Here is a 25,763-nt window from a genome sequence, read left to right as displayed (position 1 = left end):
GATGTGTCAGGTTGGACCATCCCCAGACCTGACCAGTGTGGCTAGACTGTCTGACCCCTGTCAAGATTGGTTTGTTCCTCTGACAACGCCGGGGACTTTTTCCTGACAGAAGGGTCAAGGTGTCTCAACACACCTTACATGTTATGCACAGATTATGGGTTTGTTCCAAATGGCACCCTTTCCTTTTATAGTGCACTACTCGAATAGTGCACTATTAAGGGAATAGGGTGCCATTTTGGATGCGGAATGTGTTTTTTCCATTTTCTCTTGCTTTGCTAGACTTCGCCTTTGGTGCTTTGAATGCCTTGTCCCTGCGCATCAGATCTCATCCCTGTATCTGGAGATTGTGTCTGTTGGCACAGTGACTGCAGGGCGGAAAGCTGTGATGCTCTGTGTCTAAAAGGTAAATCTGGATCAGGGTTTCAAGCCGGGTCTCTCTTCAAGGTTGAGAAATGCATTCCGTTCTACAGCTTCATACTGCAATGGGTCATACTCACACCCGTCTTCAAAGGGTGTGTTTTGCAGTATGCCCATTGGAAAGAGACATGCTACATTTCTGAGAACATACTATACTGAACAAAAATATAAACGCAACATGTAAAGTCTAGATTCCATGTTTCATAAGCTGAAATAAAATATCCCTGAAATGTTCTGTAATATGTTCTGCCCTTTTGTGTGTAAAAACGTATTCTGATTGGCTGTGCCTGGCTCCTAAGTGGGTGGGCCTATGCCCTCACAGGCCCACTCATGGCTACACCCCTGCCCAATCATGTGAAATCAATAGATTTGGGCCTAATGAACGTATTTCAATTGACTGATTTCCTTCTATGTACTGTAACTCATTAACATTGTTGCATTTATATTTTTGTTAAGTATATATGACAACATATTCTAAATCATATAGAATTGACACAACAGTACTCATTTTATGAATATTTTAGATAGTTGACTCCCATTGGTGATGGCTATGGCTGCTGCACAAAATTAATACAAATATGCAGTACTTTTCTTGGGTTATATGATGACACTATCTATCAGGTGCTCATAACGACATATGCCTAAAGGAGACTGATGTGACCTTGTAGCAGGTGTAATGATTCACTATATCACCTAGAAATATTTTAGGTGCTGTCATCATGCTTCTTCACTATGAGGTCTACTTTTTCTTCCTCACTGGCACAGTGTCAGAAAACTGGTCAAGATACTGTAACTCACTTCCAAAGTCTAGGATAGTGAAGTTCTTGTTGTTGACGTCCCTCTCTGTTGGTTTGAAGGAGAACTTATGACCACTTTGTGGCAGATCCTGGTCCTTTGCACTGAAGATTTGAATTACCTGAGAGAGAAAAACATTTGAACATTAAATTGAAAGAGAATCATCAAAGGACGACATGGCTGTTGAGCTAGTTATTTTAGTATCGTCTAGACATAATAAACTCAAGATGTCGGGACATTTTGTTAAGTTATCCTTTAATAAGGTCCATGACTCATAAAAAATTACATCAAGAAATGGGTGAACTGAACAGGGAAATATCTGTCAGAGAAAATGAATTAACTTTTGGGATAGGGGGCAGTATTTTCACATCCAGATGAAAAGCGTGCCCAGAGTAAACTGCCTGCTACTCAGGCCCACAAGCTAGGATATGCATATTGTTAGTGGATTTGGATAGAAAACACTCTGAAGTTTCCAAACCGTTTGAATGATGTCTGTGAGTATAACAGAACTCATACTGCAGGCGAAAACCTGAGAAAAGTCCAACCAGAAAGTGGGAAATCTGAGGTTTGTAGTTAAGTGATTGCCTATCCAATATTCAGTGTAAATGGGGTCAGATTGCACCCCCTACGGCTTCCACTAGATGTCAACAGTCTTTAGAAAGTTGTTTCAGGCTTCTATTGTGAAAGGGGAGAGAAGAAGACCACTCACAGTAAGTGCCTCAGCTGAAAGTTATGAGTTGTTTATCGCGCGCGGCCTTGAGCACGAGCTCCATTCCCTTTCCTATCAAATGACAACGGAATTGTCCGGTTGGAATATTATTGAAGATTTATGATAAAAACATCCTAATGATGATTATATTCATCATTTGATATGTTTCTATGAACTTCAATGGAACTTTTTGACTTTATCTGGATGTAGTGCCCGTGCTTTGTGCATTTGGATTAGTGAACTAAATGTGTGAATAAAAAGGAGGTATTTGGACGTAAAGATGGACTTTATCGAACAAAACAAACATTTATTGTGGAACTGGGATTCCTGGGAGTGCATTCCGATGATGATCATCAAAGGTAAGTGAATATTTACAATGCTATTTTTGACTTTTGTTGACTCCAGAACATGTCGGGTATCGCATGGTGTGCTTTCGCCGTAAAGCTTTTTTGAAATCTGACACAGCGGTTGCATTAAGGAGAAGTTTATCTTTAATCCTATGTATAACACTTGTATCTTTCATCAACGTTTATGATGAGTATTTCTGTAAATTAATGTGGCCCTCTGCAAAATCACCAGATGTTTTGGAGGCAAAACATTACTGAACATACCGCGCCAATGTAAACTGAGATTTTTGATTATAAATATTAACTTTATGTATTGTGTAACTTGAAGTCCTATGAGTGCCATCTGATGAAGATCATCAAAGGTTAGTGATTCATTTTATCTCTATTTCTGCTTTTTGTGACTCCTCTCTTTGGCTGGAAAATGGCTGTATGTTTTTTCGTGACTCGGCACTGAGCTAACATAATCGCATGGTATGCTTTCGCCGTAAAGGTTAAAACCTCTTTGGGATAGGGGGCAGCATTTTCACTTTTGGATAAATAGCGTGCCCAATTAAAACTTCCTGCTACTCATGCCAAGAATATAAGATATGCATATTATTAGTAGATTTGGATAGAAAACACACTGACGTTTCTAAAACTGTTTGAATCATGTCTGTGAGTATAACAGAACTTATGTAGCAGGTAAAACCCTGAGGACTAACCATTCAGAATAAAAACCAATTGAGGTCACTGTCTGTTCAATGAGGTCTCATTGAGAAACAATATTTCTTAGGCACTTGTTTGCAGTTCCTACTGCTTCCACTGGATGTCACCAGCCTTTGGAATTTGGTTGAGGTTATTTCTTTGTTCAATGAAGAACTACGACCATCTTGGAACAGGGTAACGTTATGTGAACTGTTTGAGAGTTGCGCAAGACTTGAAAAGTAGTGTTAGTTTGTGATCCTCCTGTATTGAAAACAGATAGACCCGTCTTCAATTTGATCGATTATTAACGTTTAAAAATACCTAAAGTTCTATTACAAAATTAGTTTATCTATTAGTTTGTAATGTTTTGGCAAAGTTTACAGGTAACTTTTGAGATATTTTGAAGTGACGTTGTGCTAATTGGAAGCTGTTTTTTTCTGGATCAAACGCGCCAAATAAATGGACATTTTGGATATATATATCGACGGAATTAATCGAACAAAAGGACCATTTGTGATGTTTATGGGACATATTGGAGTGCCAACAAAAAAAGCTCGTCAAAGGTAAGGCATGATTTATATTTTATATCTGCGTTTTGTGTGGTGCCTGCAGGGTTGAAATATGCTATTGTCTCTTTGTTTACTGTTGTGCAATCATCAGATAATAGCTTCTTATGCTGTCGCTGAAAAGCCTTTTTGAAATCTGATATGTTGGCTGGATTCACAACGAGTGTAACTTTAATTTGGTATCGTACATGTGTGATTTAATTAAAGTCTGAATTTTATAGCATTTATTTTTTATTTGGCGCTCTGCATTTTGCCTGGCATTTGGCCAGGTGAGACATTTGCGTCCCGCCTATCCCAGAGAGGTTTTAACAGTGTTTCTAAAAATCAATCAGTGCACAGGGTTATGATCTCAATGGGAGGTTGTTTAGCCTCCCTTCCTCTCTTCAGCTCCTCACCTACTCTCCTTCCCACCTCTCCTCACATCGCAACTCTCCTCTCCGTGCATGGGGCTTCAGTTTGGGAGGCTGCCCACTGCCTCACTAAACTCTACCCTCTTTATCTCAGAAAGCATTCAAGTGTGTTTATGATAATGTTTTTTTCTCTGCTTAATCTATTTCCCTGAGAATGTTGAAACAGCGTGTTTGTCCCGTAGCCTTCCTCCCTGCTTTCACCTGGAAATGTATCTCTCTTGTTTTTCTCACTTGAATACATACCTGGTTATAGATGACTGTTCAGGGGAGGTTGCAGCTGCACAGTGTGATCTGCTTCAGAAAACTTGTACTGTACTATAAGTGCTTTGTCTGTACTTTGGCAGGAAATGTGAGTGCAACTAACCATCAAGGGGGACTTGTGATGGCTCTTACAAAAGAAGACCTTCAATTCTTTATCGCCGACCAGCTATGAGTAAAAACCTGATGGAATCTTGCTGTGAAAAGTACTAGTATGGTAATGTGATGATGAAACCAGATTTGGATGAAACCAGATCAAAGCAGGACTACCAAAATGATTGTTGCTTCTACATTGATAACGTTTCATCATAATGTTACTGGTGCCCTCCCCCATGTCAAACAATTGGATTCAGGAGGTAGAATGGAGGCGGGATTATTAAAGGCATCATAAAAGTCTACATTTAATACACCAATGGAAGTCTTATTCTCTACCTAATTTAAATATGTACAGCTTTGTAACCAACATCGCAGAAGATGTGATCACAGAGTGACATGGTTTATACAGTTGAAGCCGGAAGTTTACATACACCTTAGCCAAATACATTTAAACTCAGTTGTTCACAATTCCTGACATTTAAAAATTCCCTGTTTTAGGTCAGTTAAGATCACCACTTTATTTTAAGAATGTGAAATCTGAGAATAAAAGTTAAGAGTGATTTATTTCAGCTTTTATTTCTTTCATCACATTCCCAGTTGGTTTAGAAGTTTACATACACTCAATTAATTGGTAGCCTTTCCTTGAAATTGTTTAACTTGGGTCAAAAGTTTCTGGGAGCCTTCCACAACCTTCCCACAATAAGTTTGGTGAACTTTGGCCCATTCGTCCTGATGTAACTGAGTCAGGTTTGTAGGCCTCCTTGCTCGCACATGCTTTTTCAATTCTGACCACAAATGTTCTATTGAGGTCAGGGCTTTGTGATGGCCACTCTAATACCTTGACTTTGTGGTCCTTAAGCCATTTTGCCACAACTTTGGAAGTATGCTTTGGCTAATTGTTCATTTGGAAAACCCATTTGCGACCAAGCTTTAACTTCCTGACTGATGTCTTGAGATGTTGCTTCAAAATATCCACGTAATTTTCCACCTCATGATGACATCTATTTTGTGAAGTGCACCGGTCCCTCCTGGAGCAAAGTACCCCCACAACAGGATGCTGGCACCCCCATGCTTCACGGTTGGTATGGTGTTCTTCGGCTTGCAAGCGTCCCCCTCTTTCCTCCAAACATTACAATGGTCATTATGGCCAAACAGTTCTATTTTTGTTTCATCAGACCAGAGGAAAAACCGTAGTCTGGCTTTTTGATGGCGGTTTTGGAGCAGTGGCTTCTTCCTTACTGAGCGGCTTTTCAGTTTTTGTCGACATAGGACCCGTTTTGCTCTGGATATCGATAGTTTTGTACCTGTTTCCTCCAGCATCTTCACAAAGTCCTTTGCTGTTGTTCTGGGATTGATTTGCGCTTTTCGAACCAAAGTACGTTCATCTCTAGGAGACAGGACTCGTCTCCTTCCTGAGCAGTATGATGGCTGCATGGTCCCATGGTGTTTATACTTGCATACTATTGTATGTACAGATGAATGTGGTACCTTCAGGCATTTGGGAATTGCTCCCAAGGATGAACCCGATTTGTGGAGGTTTACAAATTTTTTCTGATGTTTTGGCTGATTTCTTTTGATTTTTCCATGATGTCAAGCAAAGAGGCACTGAGTTTGAAGGTCGGCCTTGAAATACATCCACAGGCACACCTTTACTTGACTCAAATTATGTAAATTAGCCTATCAGAAGCTTCTAAAGCCATGACATCATTTTCTGGAATCTTCCAAGCTGTTTAAAGGCACAGTCAACTTAGTGTATGTAAACGACTAACCCACTGGAATTGTGATACAGTGAATTATAAGTGAAATAATCTGTCTGTAAACAATTGTTGTAAAAATGACTTGTGTCATGCACAAAGTAGATGTCCTAACCAACTTGCCAAAACTATGGCTTGTTAACAAGAAATTTGTGTAGTGGTTGAAAAATACGTTTTAATGACTCCAACCTAAGTGTATGTAAACTTCCGACTTCAACTGTATATGTAGCTAGCTAGTCTACTGGTGCCAAAATTTGACTTCAGCATGTCAGCAAATATAATGTTGGTTTCCCCTATTTATGTAAGGCAAAGATACTTAGTTTTCTGCTTTCTTCTGTGTCTGGTGTAAGCTAGTATCTGGCTAGCAAGGTCTTCAGCCAGCAAGGAACAAAAGTGGGTTGCACAAAACTCTGATTTAGTTATAATTATATTAAGGGACATGCCTAACTGAAAATGGATGCAAACTTTTTGACATCATTGCACAGTCTGTATATTTATTGAAAAGTGCTGCTACCTCACCCTGTGACATTTCAACGGAGGTTGTCCAATCTGAACTAACAACTAGCTTGATATACAGTGCTGACAATTCCATTTGGTCTCGCTAGCAAGATTATACAGCTAACATTGTGTCTATATTGATGCTGTTACAATAACCAAACAGTTGAATAAACACATAATTTGTGAAACCATGATGTGATGTATGACAGGATTGGATGTTGCATGCAATTTCAATGTTGTTTGAGTTGCTTTGTGTATCAGCAAATTTGCTTGAGATAATCTCACTGCAACACTGCTCACTGCGTCCATGTTAATTGACATAAGCTTTATTAAAGAACCGCCAGTCAAGGACCTTTCATCAAATAGATTTGCTCACCTCCGGTGAACTCTCTCCTCTGTCCTCTCTCGTGTCCTTTAGAAAAAGGTCAAAGTTAATCGAGGAGAGTAGGCGAGGAGAGTGAACGTGGATGGAAATGCACTTGCTTGAAATGAGATGGTCCTTCTCCACTCACACATCATCAGGCAAATTACTGTTAGAGGGGTGGATTCCAAAATAAATGTTTAAAGTGAGTTGTGCATGTTTTTAAAACGTGTATGTTTTTCTCCTCGTACAAAACAAAAGTTGATTCAAAGGGGGTGTGGCAGATTTAAAAACTTTTCTGCGTTAAGAAACTTGTGAGTATCCTAAATGAAAGATGGCTATCGAGGAAGGAAGGACACTCCTTTGTTTGCCTACTAATGAACAGATACAATTCTCGACAACTCAACCACATATTGGTTTCTGGGTCATGGAGGAGAAGACAGAGGATGGAGGATGGTATTTTGCCCAAATGAGAAAACCCCCAAGGTGAGCTCCACACTGACTCAGCCTACTACAATAGCTCCCCGCCCCTTCAATCTGTCTTTTCAGACTTCCTGGTAGTTTGACATGAGAGTAAAAAGTAAAGAAATATTGTGTAATGTTCTAATCACTCAAAAGGCTATTTTGCATGATTGTTAAGGACTTTTAAAAATAACGGTTCATCGATCAAGGCATGGGTAAGCAACGCTTCTTCAGTGTGTGATGGGATAGTCTTTCTAGCTATTTGTTAAACCGCCAAAGGAGCTCTGTCGGCACGTGCATGGAGATGTTTGCTAATAGGCTAATTTGTAGTCACAAGTGGTTTATAATGCATACAGGCAGAGACTCCGCTGCATCCAAATATTGAATCTGGAATGTACACTTGGTTGCTGATGTGGAAAGCACACCATGCCCCCTCCATTAGCTAAAATAAAGCAAAAGGTTTTAGCAATATGCAAAACTTTGATACAATGATACCTGTGCTATGCATGGTAATATACCTTTGTTTTATATGATTTATGTGGTTTTAAATCATAATCATATTATACACAGCTGAAAATTATATTTTAATGGTTCTATTTTTACTGGTTCATATCCCTATGGGCCTTGGTCAAAAGTAGTGCATTTGGTACGTAGCCTCTCTGTGTGGGCGCTCATACTATTACTGTGAATCAGTCATCCTTCCCTTCACTATTAGCATTTTATTCATGGTTGTTATTTTCAAAATTCCCTACTGACCTTTTAATCAATATGGCACCTTTAATGAGACAGTGCCTCTGAGCATACATCAACATGACACACGCAGACACGCTCACCCACACGCTCAGACACATGTTCACTTACCTGGCCTACTTTGGTATTTTCACACACAAAGCTCTCATAAGGGATGGCTAGTTCAGGGGGAAACTCATTGACATCCAGTACATGAACGGTGACAGCCACTCTACTGGTCAGCACTGGGCTATCTGAAGAGTCAAAATCATACAATAAACAACAATGAACAGTTATAAATGTTTCTAATGAGTTTCATTGTGCTTGCCTGTGGGTTAGTACATTAATGAAGAGACAAAACTGTGCAAGAGACAATTCCCCATTGATTTTACAACCCTGACATCATGTGGTTGTAATATGCACTGCAGTCTTAGAATTGGCAAATGGTAAAATGATGACTACACCCGGCTACACGGGTGCATCTGCCCGCATGTTGATTCTGTCCATCCACACCAGACCCGATAATGACATGCAGGTTAAAATATCAAAACCCCAAGTCTTAAAAATAACTGATATTTGGAACAAGAAGGAGGGAATGTTGGAACAAAACAAACAACTTTACAGTTAACAAAAATGTACGCTTAATCCAGTATAATCTAATGTATAGAATGTGTTATACAGGTTATATTTAATTTATTAAACAATTCACAAATGTTACAGCATAATAACAGAGTCATGTCTTAAGTGTACAACTAAGAATGACTCAATAAACCATGCATTCTGGGAATATTATGAAGCCCATAAATTATGGGAGGAGTTAGAAAATTGGGTGTCAGAAGTATTACAATGTAAATTAACTTTTAACCATCTGTCTGCATATTTCACAACATGTCATATGAGGGTGCAGTGATACTTTTTATTTATTTAACTATGAAAATCAGTTCAGAACAAATTCTTATTTTCAATGGCAGCCTAGGAACAGTGGGTTAACTGCCTTGTTCAGGGGCAGAACGACAGATTTTTACCTTGTCAGCTCGGGGATTTGATCTTGCAACCTTTCGGTTACTAGCTAATAGGCTACCTGCTGCCCATATAACCGATGGGTTGGACGATACGCTTCTCTTTAATTATCTTGAAAAAATGTATACTTAAACTTCAAATCAATCAATCCTCCATCATTAAGGCAATGGAAAAATAATATACTTCATTATCTAAATATTGGGCGACGGAGAGGAACAAAATGGTGCAATTTGAGGACAAGAATAGTGCAGGCACTGGATATAGGGGTGAGAACAGGTATATCTGAGCAGGTGTTTGTATATATCTGTATGTTGTCTTTTGTATGTGTATGTTCTATTGGGGGCATGTCTACATGACCAAACGTATTTGGTCAGCTGCTCGTCGAACATCTCATTCCAAAATCATGGGCATTAATATCGAGTTGGTCCCCCTTTGCTGCTATAACAGCCTTCCCACTCTTCTGGGAAGGCTTTCCAATAGATGTTGGAACATTGCTGCGGGTACATGCATCATTCAGACACAAGAGCGTTAGTGAGGTCGGGCACTGATGTTTGGCGATTAGGCCTGACTCGTGGTCGACGTTCCAATTCATCCCAAATGTGTTTGATGGAGTTGAGGTCAGGGCTCTGTGCATGCCAGTCAAGTTCTTCCCCACCGATCTCGACAAACCATTTTGGTATGGACCTCACTTTGTGCATTGGGGCATTGTCATGCTGAAACAGGAGGGGGCCTTCCCCAAACAGTTGTCGCAAAGTTGGAAGCACAGAATCATTTAGAATGTCATTGTATGCTGCAGCATTAAGATTTCCCTTCACTGTAACTAAGGGGCCTAGCCCAAACCATGAAAAACAGCCCCAGAACATTATTCCTCCTCCACCAAACTTTACAGTTGACACTATGCATTGGGGCAGGTAGCGTGCCCCTGCCATCCGCCAAATCCAGATTTGTCCGTCAGACTGCCAGATGGTGAAGCGTCATTCATCTCTCCAGGCATTACGTTTCACTGTTCCAGAGTCCAACGGCAGTGAGCTTTACACCACTCAAGCCGGTGCTTGGCATTGCTCATGGTGATCTTAGGCTTGTGTGCGACTGCTCAGCCACAGAAACTCATTTCATGAATCTCCCGACAAAACCGTTATTGTGCTGACGTTGCTTCTAGTAGCAGTTTGGAACACTGTGCACTTCAGTGCTCGGCGGTTCCGTTCTGTGAGCTTTTGAGGCCGACCCACTTCGCAGTGAAGCCATTGTTGCTCCTAAAAGTTTCCACTTCACAATAAAAGCACTTACAGTTTACCGGGGCAGTTCTAGCAGCATGTATGTGTAAATTGAATGTGCAGCGCTGGCAGGCACAACGTGATCATTGTGGTTTGCGTGTAAGTTCTCAGATGCCTGATGGATTCCTTAAAAGTGTCAATGTATTGGAAAATAATATATGAAGACAGTACCTTTAAAGGGGCAATCAGCAGTTTCTAAATCAATTTTTGGACTTATAAATGAATTACATGTACCTATTGATTGTTGAAGAATATAGCTTATAAGTGCCTCGTGAGCTTAGTTCAACTGCCATACCCCATCAGAACCACTAATATAAGCTTGTTTTACTCCAATGTAAACAAACACCATATAGCCTCGAAACATGGTTAAAACTATTATTTCGATATCATGGAAGGTCAGTCCTTTCATCCATATCACTGTCTATGAATTTGAGAGTGGTTACATTTCTCCAGGACCATCCCTCAGCTTTTTACTGAACAAGGGAGGGGAATAATGCTTTGTTATTGTTTCTACTGCTGATTGCCTCTTTACATAAATCTGTTCCTTCAGGGAATCTAAAAACAGAAGAATATATTCCATGAACAATAAACACAGCATGACTGAAAGTTGATAGCTATACTTGAACCCATTATTTGCGTAAAGATTGTTCAAACCATTCTCTTATGCCAGTTTAAACCTCTTTTACCAGAATATGTGCTTTTTATACAACATTTCTATACAGCTGGGGCACTGGAGGAAATTAATTTTTTGTAGTGCGAGGCAGAAGTGAAGGTAAACTTGATGGTTATGAAGTGGGGGGATAGGTTAAGCTTTGCAGTGGAGGCTTATAGGGATGGGTGCGTTGAATGGTGGATGGCCTTCCTCCCTCCACAGGGGAATCAGAGATACAGCTAAGGCTCAGCTAGAGACCTGTGTGTGACCTTGATGGAAAAAGCAATCTTCTTCACTGAAGGAAAAATGACACTGAGTACGGGATTTGCTTCTCTCTCTCTGATCGCACCGACCGCTACCACTAACACTCCTACTCCGCTGGCAGAAATTGTGGACATTTCATCTCTCCGTCCCTGTGATCTTTTTATCTGTCAAGGGTTTTCTCTTGGCCCTCTTTGACCCAGAACATTGAGCAATGGAACCATCAAAATAGAATGAACAAAACATATTTTGAGAATTATGTCTATTAATGACTATTTCTATGAGAGGTGAATTGTATCCTATCAGGAAGCAAGAGGTGTAGGCCTTTTGTATCGTAAACTATATTTACAATCAAATAAAGGTCGCTAAATAATATAAATAAATGGTATTTATATCATTCATGGAACTGCAAGGGAAACCTCATCCTATACAATTTGCTGAATGGTTCTTTCATTTTAGCACGTGACACAATGGTTTCCCCACTAGATGGTGCAATAGTTTAGTTGTTAAAATCAATGTAGTAATAATAATAACTTTATTTGAAATGTGCTTGTCAATACAAAGTGCTTCACATCATAAAATAATCAAATAAAAAGTACTAACAAAGAAACAGACAGAAGGAAAGAGAATTTTAAAAAAGATAGCTAATTAAAATCATACATTGCAATCACACATTAAAGCATCTTCAAAAGTGTGTCTTCAGTAGGGATTTAAAAAGAGGCACTAAATCTGCAAGCCTGATCTCCTCTGACAGACCATCCAAAGTCTGGGGCCTTAATGGCAAATGCCTAGTCCCCTTTCATTTCAACCTAGACTTTGGAATAGTCAACAGTGCCCTGTGTCCTGGCTCGTGGGGACACCTATTTTTTACATTTGATTAATATTTAAGGCTTGGCTTGGTTTAGCCCCATCCTATATCTCAGATATAGGATGGGGCTAAACCAAGCCAAGCCTTAAATATTAATCAAATGTAAAATCTATTCTAAAAGGGGACTGGTAGTAGGTGTAGATAAGCAAAAATAGGTGTCCCCACGAGCCCCCACAAGATCTGAGATATAGGATGGGGCTAAACCAAGCCAAGCCTTAAATATTAATCAAATGTAAAATCTATTCTAAAAGGGGACTGGTAGTAGGTGTAGATAAGCAAAAATAGGTGTGATATGGTTACATTTTCTGGTGCCTGTTATAAGCTTTAGCATTTTGAACTAACTGTAGACGATTGAGACATTTCTGACTGAGACATGTATACAAAGAGTTACAGAAATCTAGGCGTGAGGAAATAAAAGCCTGTATAACATCAGGATTTTATCCTTTGATCTCTAGATAGTACAATTATCTACCATTCCCTATTGTATAATATCACTGACATGATTCAACTTTTCTTTCTCGAGTTCCCAGTTGTCTTGAAAGCACCATAAATCTAGAGAATTCCAGACTTTGATGACAAAGTTTAATGACAAAATTTGCACAACAAGGTGAGTCCAAAAATGACTTGTATGCTGCTGCATAAATTATGCAATATGCCAGGGAGATATGTGTACTGTAGCTAAGAAAGTAATACTATGTGTATGTTGTGTAGTAAGCTGTTAGTAGCCCATGTGCCTCACCCTAATAATTTGGGATATTTTCACCTCTTAATTTCGCCTACTGTTCTGACTTGGTGGTGCACATGTAGCCTATAACCTGTTTTCGGGAAATGTAATCATCAAATATTGTAAGAGCTTTCATTGTCTGCTTATATACCCCCTTTATTTATCCAACGGTTCTGACTTGCTGTACAAGGAGAACAATCTAAGAACGGCCCATGTTCTGAATTCTGTCGCTGTACATTTCAAAAGTGCTGAACAAATAGTTATTTTGACTACGTCCATTCTAGCTCTCTCATTAATGTCTTAATTGAAATTACGGATTGCCTCTTATTCGCTTGTTGTCCCATTATGCCATAGTTTGTACATCTCAATGTCAGCAATATCAGCTATGTAAAAAAAAGCTGAATTAACTGTTTTTGCTGCCATACAAGGCTCCGCTGATAGCCATGTGTAGCATTGGTAAGGTGTTGGGATTGCTGTTGGGACTCTGCTGTTGTGACAGCTTTATGTAGGCCCTAACAGTTTGTGGGCACGGTTTGTCACCATTAAAGTGCAATTAAATCCTCTTAAATTTCCACCAAACATGACATACCCAAATCTAACTGCCTGTAGCTCAGGACCTGAAGCAAGGATATGCATTTTCTTGATACCATTTGAAAGAAACACTTTGAAGTTTGATGAAATGTGAAATTAATGTAGGATAATATAGCACATGAGATCTGGTAAAAGATAATACGAAGAAAAGAACATGCGTTCCGCTCAACCGTTCCGTTCACCCGTCCCGTTCACTGATCCATTAGAGATTAATGTATTGTTTAGTGTTTTGTTGTCTAGTGGCTTTTCTGGCATGCATCCCACATATAATTGTTTTTGCCCCACCAAGATTTGCACAAAAATCGCCACTCAGCGTGAGAGTGAATATCGACCCAGGATATGTGTTCTGATTTTTAAATATTATGTTATTTTTCTGATTGTTGGGCACAATAGAAATTAACAGGAAATAATATATTGTTCCATTTTGGAGTCACTTTTATTGTAAATTAGAATAGAATTAGTGATGGGGAAATTAAGCTTCCTGAAGCATTGAGCATTTCCAGCCAATTGTGTCGAAAAAAATTGAATTACTCTAGGATTTGATCAACACAGTGTACACTAGTGGCACCTGCTGGTCCCAAAAATGTAGAACAGACAAATTATTATAGATGACATCGCACATGCCATAGTGTAGCCTTTTTGTCTTCTACGGAAACCAATACCAAACCAATCACGTGGTTATTAGTCGAAATTAAGCTTCAGACGTCAGTGTTCAAGTGCTTCTGATAAAGTGAAACAAGCATCAGCACACTGCTTTGAAATAATCAGCTTAGCAATTTCAACACACGCCTATGAGCAATGGTATCAAATCACGAAATATATTACAGTTCCTTGCAAAAGTATTCATCCTCCTTGGCATTTTTCTTATTTTGCTGCATTACAACCTGTAATTTAAATTGATTTCATGTAATTGACATACACAAAATAGTCTAAATTTGTGAAATTGGTGCATATGTATTCACCCCTTTGCTATCAAGCCCCTAAATAAGATCTGGTGCAACCAATTACCGTCAGAAGTCACATAATTAGTTAAATAAATTCCACCTGTGTGCAATATAAGTGTCACATGATCTGTCACATGATCTCAGTATATATACACACCTGTTCTGAAAGGCCCCAGAGTCTGCAACACCACTTAGCAAGGCACACCACCAAGCAAGAGGCACTATGAAGACCAATGAGCTCTCAAAACAGGTCGGGGACAAAGTGGTGGAGAAGTACAGATCAGGTCTGGGTTATAAAAAAAATATCAGAAACTTTGAACATCCCACGGAGCACCAATAAATCCGTTATAAAAAAATTGAAAAATATGGCACCACAACAAACCTGCCAAGACAGGGCTGCCCACCAAAACTCACGGACCAGGCAAGGAGGGCATTAAACAGAGAGGCAACAAAGAGACCAGAGATAACCCTGAAGGAGCTGCAAAGCTCAACAGTGGAGATTGGTGTATTTGTCCACTTTAAGCCGTACACTCCACGGAGCAGGGCTTTACGGAAGAGTGGCCAGAAAAAAGCCATTGCTTAAAGAAAAATATAAGCAAACACGTTTGGTGTTCGCCAAAAGGCAATGTGGGAGACTCCTAAAATATGTGGAAGAAGGTACTCTGGTCAGATGAGATTAAAATGTAGCTTTTTAGCCATCAAGGAAAATGCTATGTCTGGTGCAAATCCAACACCTTTCATCACCCTGAGATAATCATCCCCACAGTGAAGCATGGTGGTGGCAGCATCATGCCGTGGGGATGTTTTTCAATGGGAAGGACTGGAAAACTGGTCAGAATTGAAGGAATGATGGATGGCGCTAAATACAGGGAAATTCTTGAGGGAAACCTGTTTCAGTCTTCCAGATATTTGGGACTGGGACGGAGGTTCACCTTCCAGCAGGACAATGACCCTAAGCATACTGCTAAAGCAACACTCGATTGGTTTAAGGTGAAACATTTAAGTGTCTTGGAATGGCCTAGTCAAAGCTCAGACCTCAATCCAATTGAGAATCTGTGGTATGACTTAAAGATTGCTCTACGCCAGTGGAACCCATCCAACTTGAAGGAGCTGGAGCAGTTTTGCCTTGAAGAATGTTCAAAAACCCCAGTGGTTAGATGTGCCAAGCTTATAGAGACATACCCCAAGAGACTTGCAGCTGTAATTGCTGCAAAAGGTGGCTTTGGGGGGTGAATAGTTATGCATGCTCAAGTTCTGTTTTTGTCTTATTTATTTTTTGTTTCACAATAAAAAATATTTAGCATCTTCAAAGTGGTAGGCATGTTGTGTAAATCAAATGATACAAACCCCCAGAAATTCCAGGTTGTAAGGCAACAAAATAGGAAAAATACCACGGGGGTGAATACTTACGGAAGCCACTGTATGTTTCTGAACAGTTCTACATGAATGTGGAAGCTACCATGATTACAGATAATCATGAACGAATCATGAATAATGATGAGTGAGAAAGTTAGATTGTCATAGATATCTTTATGCTAACCTCCCCTGCTATTGGTAATGGTGAGAGGTTAGCATGTTTTGGGGGCATTATCTTTGTGCATCTCACTTACTTTGGACTTTTTGCACCCATTACTGAAATGGTTGCTCCAACCATATCTTTGTCACTATCACACCCAGTCATGGGTGGTACAGGTAACTCAAAAATATACTTGAAAGGCACCCTGGGAAAAATATAAATAAGGCTTAAAACCCAACACAGGGCTATTCAATTCCGGTCCTGGAGGGCCAAAAAAAATCTGCTTTTGGATTTTTATATGCTTCTTCAGAAATCCTAAAATGGTTCCCCTATGGCGTCGATCTCAAGAACCATATTTGGTTACAACTTGCACCTTTATTGTGTTGAGCCAAATTAAAAGTTTTAGCTTCACTGTTCAAATAAATACATAGGGTAGTGTAATAATATGTTACGACTATTTGCATGGTTGGCCCCCCAACAGAATTATAATCCACAATGTGTGAATATAACAAAAGAGACAACATCTAAAAAACATTACAATCACTGATTCACATGATGAGTATGACGGCCTGAGCCCCTTATCCAACCAACCCTCCAGCTCTCTATCCCTCCCCTTCCATTCCTCCACTCACTCCAGAAACAGGAATTAGCATTTCACCACCACCCAACACGACCTTGAGGGGAAGTGAATAATTCTAGTTTCCAAGGCGATAAAAGCAGCTCAACTTTTAATGGCCCTTATTTCACAGTCCGTCCTAATGAGAATACAGCGTGGGTAATTTAGATTGAGCACCAGCCTGCCTCCCAGATAATGACTTTGATGGCTCTTAGCAGATTTGATGACTTGATGACGATGGATTTGCTTATTTCTATGGATATTTGCTTCACTTTCCTTCATAAAAAACAATTTAGTCTGATAGAATGTCTTAAAATAACAGTGATGTAAATGAACTCTTAATTCAACACGGCAGGGCTCTCCATCATGCATTTATTTGACTTTACAGAACCTCTTTTTTTGTGACGTGACTGAAAACAGACAATTTCTTCATCATCGTCAGTATAAGATAATTCAAACAAGAAAATTCAGATCCTAAAATGCTTTAGTCATGAAAGGAACACCATTAATTGAAGGCAGTGAAAATGTATAGAGGGTAACGAATGAAGAGTCAGACAGCGAGAGTTTAAGAGACAGTTAAGATGGGCACGCCAGAGGAGACAATGTCCTGATCAACCTCGCTCCAGAGGAGCTATCATGCTTTACGGTCGCCCATAAACGACTCACAAAAAATGGGATTGACTTGATTAAATCCACCTTAAATTCGTCACATAGATAACAATAGAGAAAGGCAACAGTGATACCTACATGAATCACGATCATACTTACTAAGTTTGGTGGCCACAATGGTGATATTGTGCTGGGCGATACTCTCTCTGTCCAGGAGTTCGTTAGTGGAAATCGTTCCCTCCACTGGATCAATGTCAAAGTAGCTGTCCAGGTCACTTTTCCAGTCAATGGAATACCTAATAAAAAGTTTGGTAAAATAGATAATTTCCCACATGTACAAGAGGGTATATATAGAATTTGTTGTAAAACATTGGCTTGCAAAAGTATTCACCCCCTTGGCATTTTTCTATTTTGTTGCATTATAACCTGGAATTAAAATGTTTTTTGGGGGGGTTTGTATCATTTCATTTACACAACATGCCTACCACTTTGAAGATGCACATTTCTTTTGTGAAACGAATGAGAAATAAGACAAAAAAAACAGAGAACTTGAGCATGCATAACCTTCCCTCAAAAAATGTCTCTGTATTTAGTGCCGTCCATCATTCCTTCAATACTGACCCGTTTCCCAGTCCCTGCCAATGAAAAACATCCCCACAGCATGATGCTGCTACCACCATGCTTCACTGTGGGGATGGTGTTCTCGGGGTGATGAGAGGTGTTTACGCCAAACATAGCATGTTCCTTGATGGCCAAAAGGCTCAATTTTAGTCTCATCTGACCTGAGTACCTTCTTCCATATGTTCGGGGAGTCTCCCACATGCCACCAAACATGTTTGCTTATTTTCTGGCCACTCTTTCGTAAAGCCCAGCTCTGTGGAGTGTACGGCTTAAAGTGGTCCTATGAACAGATATTCCAATCGCCAAAGCTTTGCAGCTCCTTTGGGGTTATCTTTGGTCTCTTTGTTGCCTCTCTGATTAATGCCCTCCTTGCCGCGTCCGTGAGTTTTGCTGGGCGGCCTTCTCTTGGCAGGTTTATTGTGGTGCTATATTCTTTCTATTTTTAAACAATGGATTTAATGGTGCGTTGTGGGATGTTCAAAATGTATGATATTTTTTTTATAACCCAAACCTATTTTTATATAACCTAACCCTGATCTGTACTTCTCCACAACTTTGTCTCTGACCTGTTTGGAGAGGTCCTCGGTCTTCATGGTGCCGCTTGCTTGGTGGTGCGCCTTGCTTAGTGGTATTGCAGACTCTGGGGCCTTTCAGAAATGGTATATATATTCTGAGATCATGTGACAGATCATGACACTTAGATTACACACAGGTGGACTTTATTTAACCAATTATTTGACTTCTGAAGATAATTGGTTGCACCAGATCTTATTAAGGAGGCTTCATAGCAATGGTGTGAATACATATGCACGCACCACTTTTCTGTTTTTATTTTTTTGAATTTTTATAAACAAGTCATTTTTAAATTTTACTTCACCAATTTGGAATAAAAATCCATTTAAATGACAGGTTGTGATGCAACAAAATAGGGAAAACGCCAAGGGGGTGAATACTTTTGCAAGGCACTGTATAGTGACCCAGGTTTGCATCCCAAATGGTAGCCTATTCCCTATGCAATGCACTACTTTTGACCAGAGCCATATGGGCCCTGGTCAAAAGTATTGCACTTTTTAAGTACTAGTGTGCCATTTGGGATGCAGTTAATAATTATTTATTACTCATACACGAAGTGCATTTCTACAAAATGGGCTGTGGTAAGCAGCATACATCTCAATTGAGTAATAGGGGCACAGGTATATTGGTTTATGCTAACAAAATGATTTTCTAAAGTAACACAAATGGACTCAAGACAAGCAGCCTTGAAAAGAAACATTGCTCTAGAAACGTTCTTTAATTAGGTTTATAAGTGCAACTGAAAGCAGTGATATCGTTAAGACACACAACATTATAAGACGGATGCAAGCTGCATGTTCATTAAATGTTGGTCCTATATTTTACTTTTCCTATGCTGGGAGCACAGCTCTGCAACAACTTATAATAAGGCATTTCTGCCTGAATATTCATGATATCTGGTGTGTAGACCCTGATATTCTGTTTGCTGAGGAACAGGTCAATGGCTAAAGCCCTGTCTCTCATATTTATGAGCGAGACACAAGAACATGTTTTAGAGTCAACCATTAAAGAGACAGTGTAAAGTTCTAACCATATTCTTGGGGTTTTCTATTCAAATTCCCAGTTACCTTAGTGCTCTCTTTAACCCTGTTTAGTTGAAGGCCTTGAAGTAGACCTGATTTAGTAAGGACCACTCAGTGTTACTTTCTTTGATGAATATTATACTACAACTCTGATTACAGGTTCAAATGTGTGAATGCTTATAAATCCATCCTTTGGGCATTACCCATATTTTTATGGTTGAATCTCAACCTGTCTCATCACTTTAGCTTTCTATTTCATGTACCAACAAGTCAAATCACCAGTCTTGTATTTTATTTTAATATTTAAGTTTACACAAAAAAATATCATCATGCCCTTGTCATGACGTGGCCCTTTCTGGGTGTTTACCATGCGTAATGATTGACTGCGACTGATATAAAAGATCTTCAGATCTTTAATAGTGGTTTCGGGAGATAACTGCTCTATATAAACGAATACTTCCATGGTGCCCCAGGTTATTAATGGTTTATTTGTAGCATGGTTTAATTCAATCATGTAATCTATCAAATGTTAGCTAATCAACTTGAAAATAGCATGACATCTCATTTAACCATAGTAGATGCACGACACACTTGTCTCATTTTAAAACACATATGCAAATATTAGTCAATAAAAAACACATCAACAGCTGTGTAACATCAATATACTTCATTGTGAATACCTAACATACTGTACGTTTGTAGTCAGTCACTGGAATAACTGAGTGAACAAGAGAAGCAAAACAAAACTGAATTCCACTGCCATGAACAGATGGAGTAGAATACAGTGCTTCAGTCCATTTCTAGCACCATGGACAGCTCAACTCATAGTTTTGCACCATGGGCTTATCTAGTCCCTTTCCAGGGCTATGGACAGCACTGCATACTTTTCAGAACCATGGACAGCTCTATCCTGTTCAGTGTCATGCGCAACTCCACTAATTTCCAGCCCCTTTGACACCACACTGGCGATGGACAGTGACATACCACTGAATTTCACATATCTATGCAGTGTTCACATCTGCTTAACTTTCTCTGTTCAACCCATTGGCATTGAAGTGTGGCCTGAGCCTCAAACTAGAGTAGTTGGAAAGACAACTCCTCACCACACCTACTCTTCTACTCTTTCACATATAATGTGTAGTCTGTCACAAAGAGAACTCAAAAGAGAATTCAAATTCGCCAATCATGACATTGGAACATATTTCCTTTCGATATTTCTCAGAAATATTGGCTGTGCAGAAGAAGCTTGCACATAAACTGAACATAACATTCTGAAATAATGTGAAGTGTGCAGTCAAGTATTTGTGTTGAAAACGGCACAAACTTACGTTCTCCTCCACAGCACAAACTAACGTTCGCCTCCATCGAGTCAATATTAGAAGGCCATAAAGGCCTTTTATGGACAGAGTATGATGGAGAAGCCTGAAAGTTTACAGCCAAGGCGAGGGCACTGGATGCTGCACCTCTTCCTTTCAGAATATAAAAAAAAGTCTAAATAAATCAAATAAAAGATATTTGTGACCTCGTCATGTCAGAAAAGGTTGCACAAATGCAATCCCTCAAAGTCATCTGACCTTTAAGTTTATGTTTGGAGTAACTGTAAAATGCGGTATTCATGCATGTTCTTCCCTCAGCTAGAGAGGCAAAACTCTAAAAGCGTGATTCGCTATGCATGGAAGGTCATTGGTACTATTGTTTTGGAGGCGAGAAAGCAAAGTCTCTTCTCTGATGGCATGAAAATGAGCAATGTCAACTGTGGAGTTGCTGAATAATTAAACACACTCAAGTCAAAGTGAAAAATCTAAACAACAGAGAGCAAAGGCTTTTTGTTCTACAAATCTCTGCCTCATCCATTCTATTGTCTTTTACAAGATTAAATATTCATATTAAAACAAATACTTTCTTGGAAGCAACAGGCTATCTTTTCCATCTGTGTATTGTTCAACCCTTGAGTAGTACATATTGTGAAATCATCATTGTAGAACTAAAAAGCAATCTGTCTAAACAAAAATAACTAATAGACTCCGAGACAAATCACCCCTCATAGTTTTTAAAACAATGCACACTGTTTCCATCTGTGCCGGAACACTCAATTGCCAATACTATGCACCGAGTATTATTTTAAATGCGCTTTGCAACGAGACCGATAGAGAGTTTGGGGTTTTATTTTTGTTGAGTAGTTTAATCGAATTAGTATTGTTCAGCTGTAACAAAAGCCCAGGAGTCCAGGAGTTAAGATCATAGTAGTACAGCACTACCCAAGGTCCTAAAGTTACTCATCCTATTTTTTCAACCATAACCATTAAACGTGTAACCTTACTTGACAGGACTGGGTAACACAGCAAAAAAGGTAGAGATGGTTGGGCTTTATTGTTGTTGAATCAGTTCAGTGTAGGCTTGGAACAAAGATTTTACAGTGCCACCAAGTGTCCTATACCAGGACTCTCCTGGTATAACAGGACTACCGTCCTGTAGGTTTTCACTCCAACCCTAATCTAGCGCACTTGATTTTAATAATTAGCTGGTTGATAAGCTAAATCAGGTTAGTTATTCCAGAAAAATGCTGGGTTGCAGGCTTTTGGTCAATTACTTAGGTTGTTTTCTGCTGGGTTATTGACGCTGGGTGCTGGATTACTGAGATATGACCCAGCAGGTCAGATCAGAAGACTGGAGGCGTAGTTTAGTAGGGGAGTTATTTTTCGCTATCCATGAGAGTAAATGTCATTCCTATTCATCTATTGTATTGTATACGTATTATAGATTAAGGTTTTTATATGTGTTACTGTTGTATGACTGAAGCTTACAGAAGTGTATAACTTCCCAAAAGCCATTGCCAATACCATTTTTGTGAAAAATTAAGGTGGTATGCCATATTATTAGTAATGGGGAACTGAAGCATTGTGTCAAATATAGGTTCACTGCTCAAGGCTTTGATCAACACATTGTACATGAGGACTGCAGATGTGGCCATGGAAGTAAACTGCAATGTCCGTACGCCTAAGACAGCGCTACAGGGAGACAGGACTGACATCTCATCGTCCTCGCAGTGACAGACCACGTGTATCAACACCTGCACAGGATCAGTACATCCGAACATCACACCTACGGGACAGGTACAGGATGGCAGCAACAACTGTCCGAGTTACACCAGGAATGCACAATCCCTCCATCAGTGCTCAGACTGTCCACAATAGGCTGAGAGAGGCTGGACTGAGGGCTTGTAGGCCTGTTGTAAGGCAGGTCCTCACCAGACATTACCGGTAACAACATCGCCTATGGGCACAAACCCACCGTCGCTGGACCAGACAGGACTGGCAAAAAGTGCTCTTCACTGACAAGTTGCGGTTTTGTCTCACCAGGGGTGATGGTCGGATTCGCGTTTATCATCAAAAGAATGAACGTTACACCAAGGCCTGTACTCTGGAGCGGGACCGATTTGGTGGTGGAGGGTCCATCATGATCTGGGGCAGTGTGTCACAGCATCATCGGACTGAGCATGTTGTCATTGCAGGCAATCTCAACGCTGTGCGTTACAGGGAATATATCCTCCTCCCTCATGTGGTACCCTTCCTGCAGCCTCGTCCTGACATCACCCTCCAGCATGACAATGCCACCAGTCATACTGCTCATTCTGTGCGTGATTTTATGCAAGACAGGAATGTCAGTGTTCTGCCATGGCCAGTGAAGAGCCGGGATCTCAATCCCATTGAGCAAGTCTGTGACCTGTTGGATTGGAGGGTGAGGGCTAGGGCCATTTCCCCCAGAAATGTCCAGGTACTTGCAGGTGCCTTGGTGGAAGAGTGGGGTAACATCTCACAGCAAGACCTGGCAAATCTGGTGCAGTCCGTAAGGAGGAGATGAACTGTAGTACTTAATGCAGTTGGGTTGCAGTTTATTTTTTTGTTGACCTCCCCTTTGTTCAGGGACACATTATTGCATTTCTGTTCGTCACATGTCTGTGGAACTTGTTCAGGTTATGTCTCAGTTTTGTTGATTTTTAAGTCTGCTGAAAAGAAACACAGTTGACAGCGAGCGGATGTTTATTTTTTTGCTGAGTTTAGATTTACTCTCATGGGTGAAAGCCATACCCCTAATAAACCACAACTCCTGAAAACAACCCAAGGATTACATAACAAAAGACCCATCTGCTAGGTCAACCCAGCATGAGAGTTTAAAATATGCAACTGATGGTGAAATTAACCCATGTTTTGGTAATCCCAACAACCCAACATGTTGGGATATTCACGCAATCCAACTGGCCGGGGAGTCTGAATAAGCCAACATGTTAAGTCCACTACGTAAACAGCGCTGGGTTACCAAATAACCCAAATAGTTTAAGCCTATCATTTTTTAGAGTGTGGTTTCAAAGTAAAAACTGAATCAGGTTAGTTACTACTGGGGTTGGAGTAAACACCTATGGGGAGGATAGCTCTCCAGGAACAGGCTTGAAGAGCCCAGACCTATACTATTTGCAATCTTTCCTTAACCTTAATAAACATTTAGAAAGGTCATGAAGAGTCAAAAATATGTTTTTCATGACAGTGGATGATATTTGAAGGAAAACATATTCAAATAAGCTGACCAGTAGGAAAAATAACTGTTGCTTCTACATTGATAAAGTTTGATCATAAAGTTACTGGTCCCCTCCCTATGTCAAACACTTGGATTTATTATTAAGGGGACACGGCTAATTTTTAATGCACCAATAGTGTAAATAAGTACAGCCTTCTAACCAACATTGGATATGGCATGTATGCAGAGGGGCGTGGTTTATATAGTTAGATAGCTACTCTACCGATGCCAACATTTGACTGTATGGTATCAGCAAATATATTTACTACTTTACCCTTTTCATCTATGGCAAAGATAGTTATCTTTCCCGTTTCATCTGTATCTGGTGTTAGCTAGTTAAGGGCTAGCTAGGTCTTCATCCAGCATGGAAGAAAAGGAGGAAAGGGTCGTTCAAAACTCTAACGCAGTCGTCAAGTCAACACATCCGTCACTGCTGCTCTGGGAGATGTATATATACTGATCAATATGAACTCAACATGTAAAGTGTTGGTCCCATGTTTCATGAGCTGAAATAAAAGATCCAATCATTTTTCAATATGCACAAAAAGCTTATATCTCTAAAAGATTGTGCACCAATTTGTCCACTTCCCTGTTAGTGAGCACTTCTACTTTGTCAAGATAATCCATTCACTTGACAGGTGTGGCAAATCAAGAAGCTGATTGAGCAGCATGATCATTATACAGGTGCATATTGTGCTGGAACAATAATAGGCCACTGTCTCAAGTTTTGAGGGAGCATGCAATTGGTGTGCTAACTGCCAGAATGTCCACCAAAGCTAATGACAGAGAATGTAATGTTCAATTCTCTACTATAAACCACCCTCAATGTAGTTTACGAAAATTTGGCAGTACGTCCAACCTCACATCCGCAGACCACGTCTAACCACGCCAGCCCAGGACCTCCACTTCCGGCTTATTTTCCACCATAATTTGCAAATAAATACATTAAAAATCCTACAATGTGATTTTCTGGATTTTCTCCCTCATTTTGTCTGTCATAGTTGAAGTGTACCTATGATGAAAATTACAGGCCTCTCTCATCTTTTTAAGTGGGAGAACTTGCACAATTGGTGGCTGAATAAAAACGTATTTAGTCAGCCACCAATTGTGCAAGTTCTCCCAGTTCTACTTTTTTGCCCCACTGTATATATATATATATATATATATATATATATATATATATATAAATATATAATTTCAATGTTGTTTGAGTAGCTTTGTGTATCAATACATTGAGATGATATTACTGCAACACTGCTCACAGCATCCAAGTTGCTTGACATAGGTGTTTCAAAGAGCTATCAGTCAAGGTGAGCTCATGAATATAATCTCCCCGCTCACTCAGCCTGTCTTTTCAAACTTCCTGTTAGTTAGTCATGAGAGAGAACTTACTTTCAGAATGAGTTTTCAGGACCTTTAACTTTACCTGACAGGGCTGTTGCTAGCATCCAGATCCTGTCCGGTGACAGCTCCGATGATGTCGCCTACAGGTGAGTCCTCGTATACCTCCATCTCGTAAGAGGGCTTAGTGAACACTGGAGGCTCATCTACATCCAGGACGTTAATCTTCACTGTGGCTGTGTCCTTGAAGGCCCCGAAGCTGTGGAACCGCGGGTCCAGGTGGGCGTTTTCTGCATCTACCTTGAAGGTGTAGGCCTTCTTCGTTTCGTAGTCCAGCGGCTGAAAGACCGATAGAAACAAAGACAGTGATTAGATGTGTTGATTGTATTGACTTCAACAAGGTGAAATTGCAATAATGCATATATAGTTTACACCTACTCAATGTGTTCCATAACCTCAATACCAGCATTGCA

General features: G+C 39.9%; 1 protein-coding gene across 1 annotated transcript in view; it reads right to left on the bottom strand.

Annotated features, from left to right (window-relative positions):
- LOC109909555 (cadherin-12-like) overlaps positions 1-25,763 on the bottom strand; it is a 194,997-nt gene that overhangs the window by 11,634 nt on the left and 157,600 nt on the right. The window contains exons 7-10 of the mRNA XM_020508572.2: positions 25,376-25,629; positions 17,321-17,457; positions 8,219-8,340; positions 1,216-1,333 (exon numbers count right to left, since the gene is read on the bottom strand). Of these exons, the coding sequence (XP_020364161.1) occupies positions 1,216-1,333; positions 8,219-8,340; positions 17,321-17,457; positions 25,376-25,629 (631 nt within the window). The remainder of the gene's footprint in view (positions 1-1,215; positions 1,334-8,218; positions 8,341-17,320; positions 17,458-25,375; positions 25,630-25,763) is intronic.

This window comes from Oncorhynchus kisutch, linkage group LG18 (genome assembly GCF_002021735.2).
Source record: "Oncorhynchus kisutch isolate 150728-3 linkage group LG18, Okis_V2, whole genome shotgun sequence".
NCBI lineage: Eukaryota > Metazoa > Chordata > Actinopteri > Salmoniformes > Salmonidae > Oncorhynchus > Oncorhynchus kisutch.
Note: the sequence above shows the minus strand (reverse complement) of the source record. Positions and strands in the feature narration are given on the sequence as shown.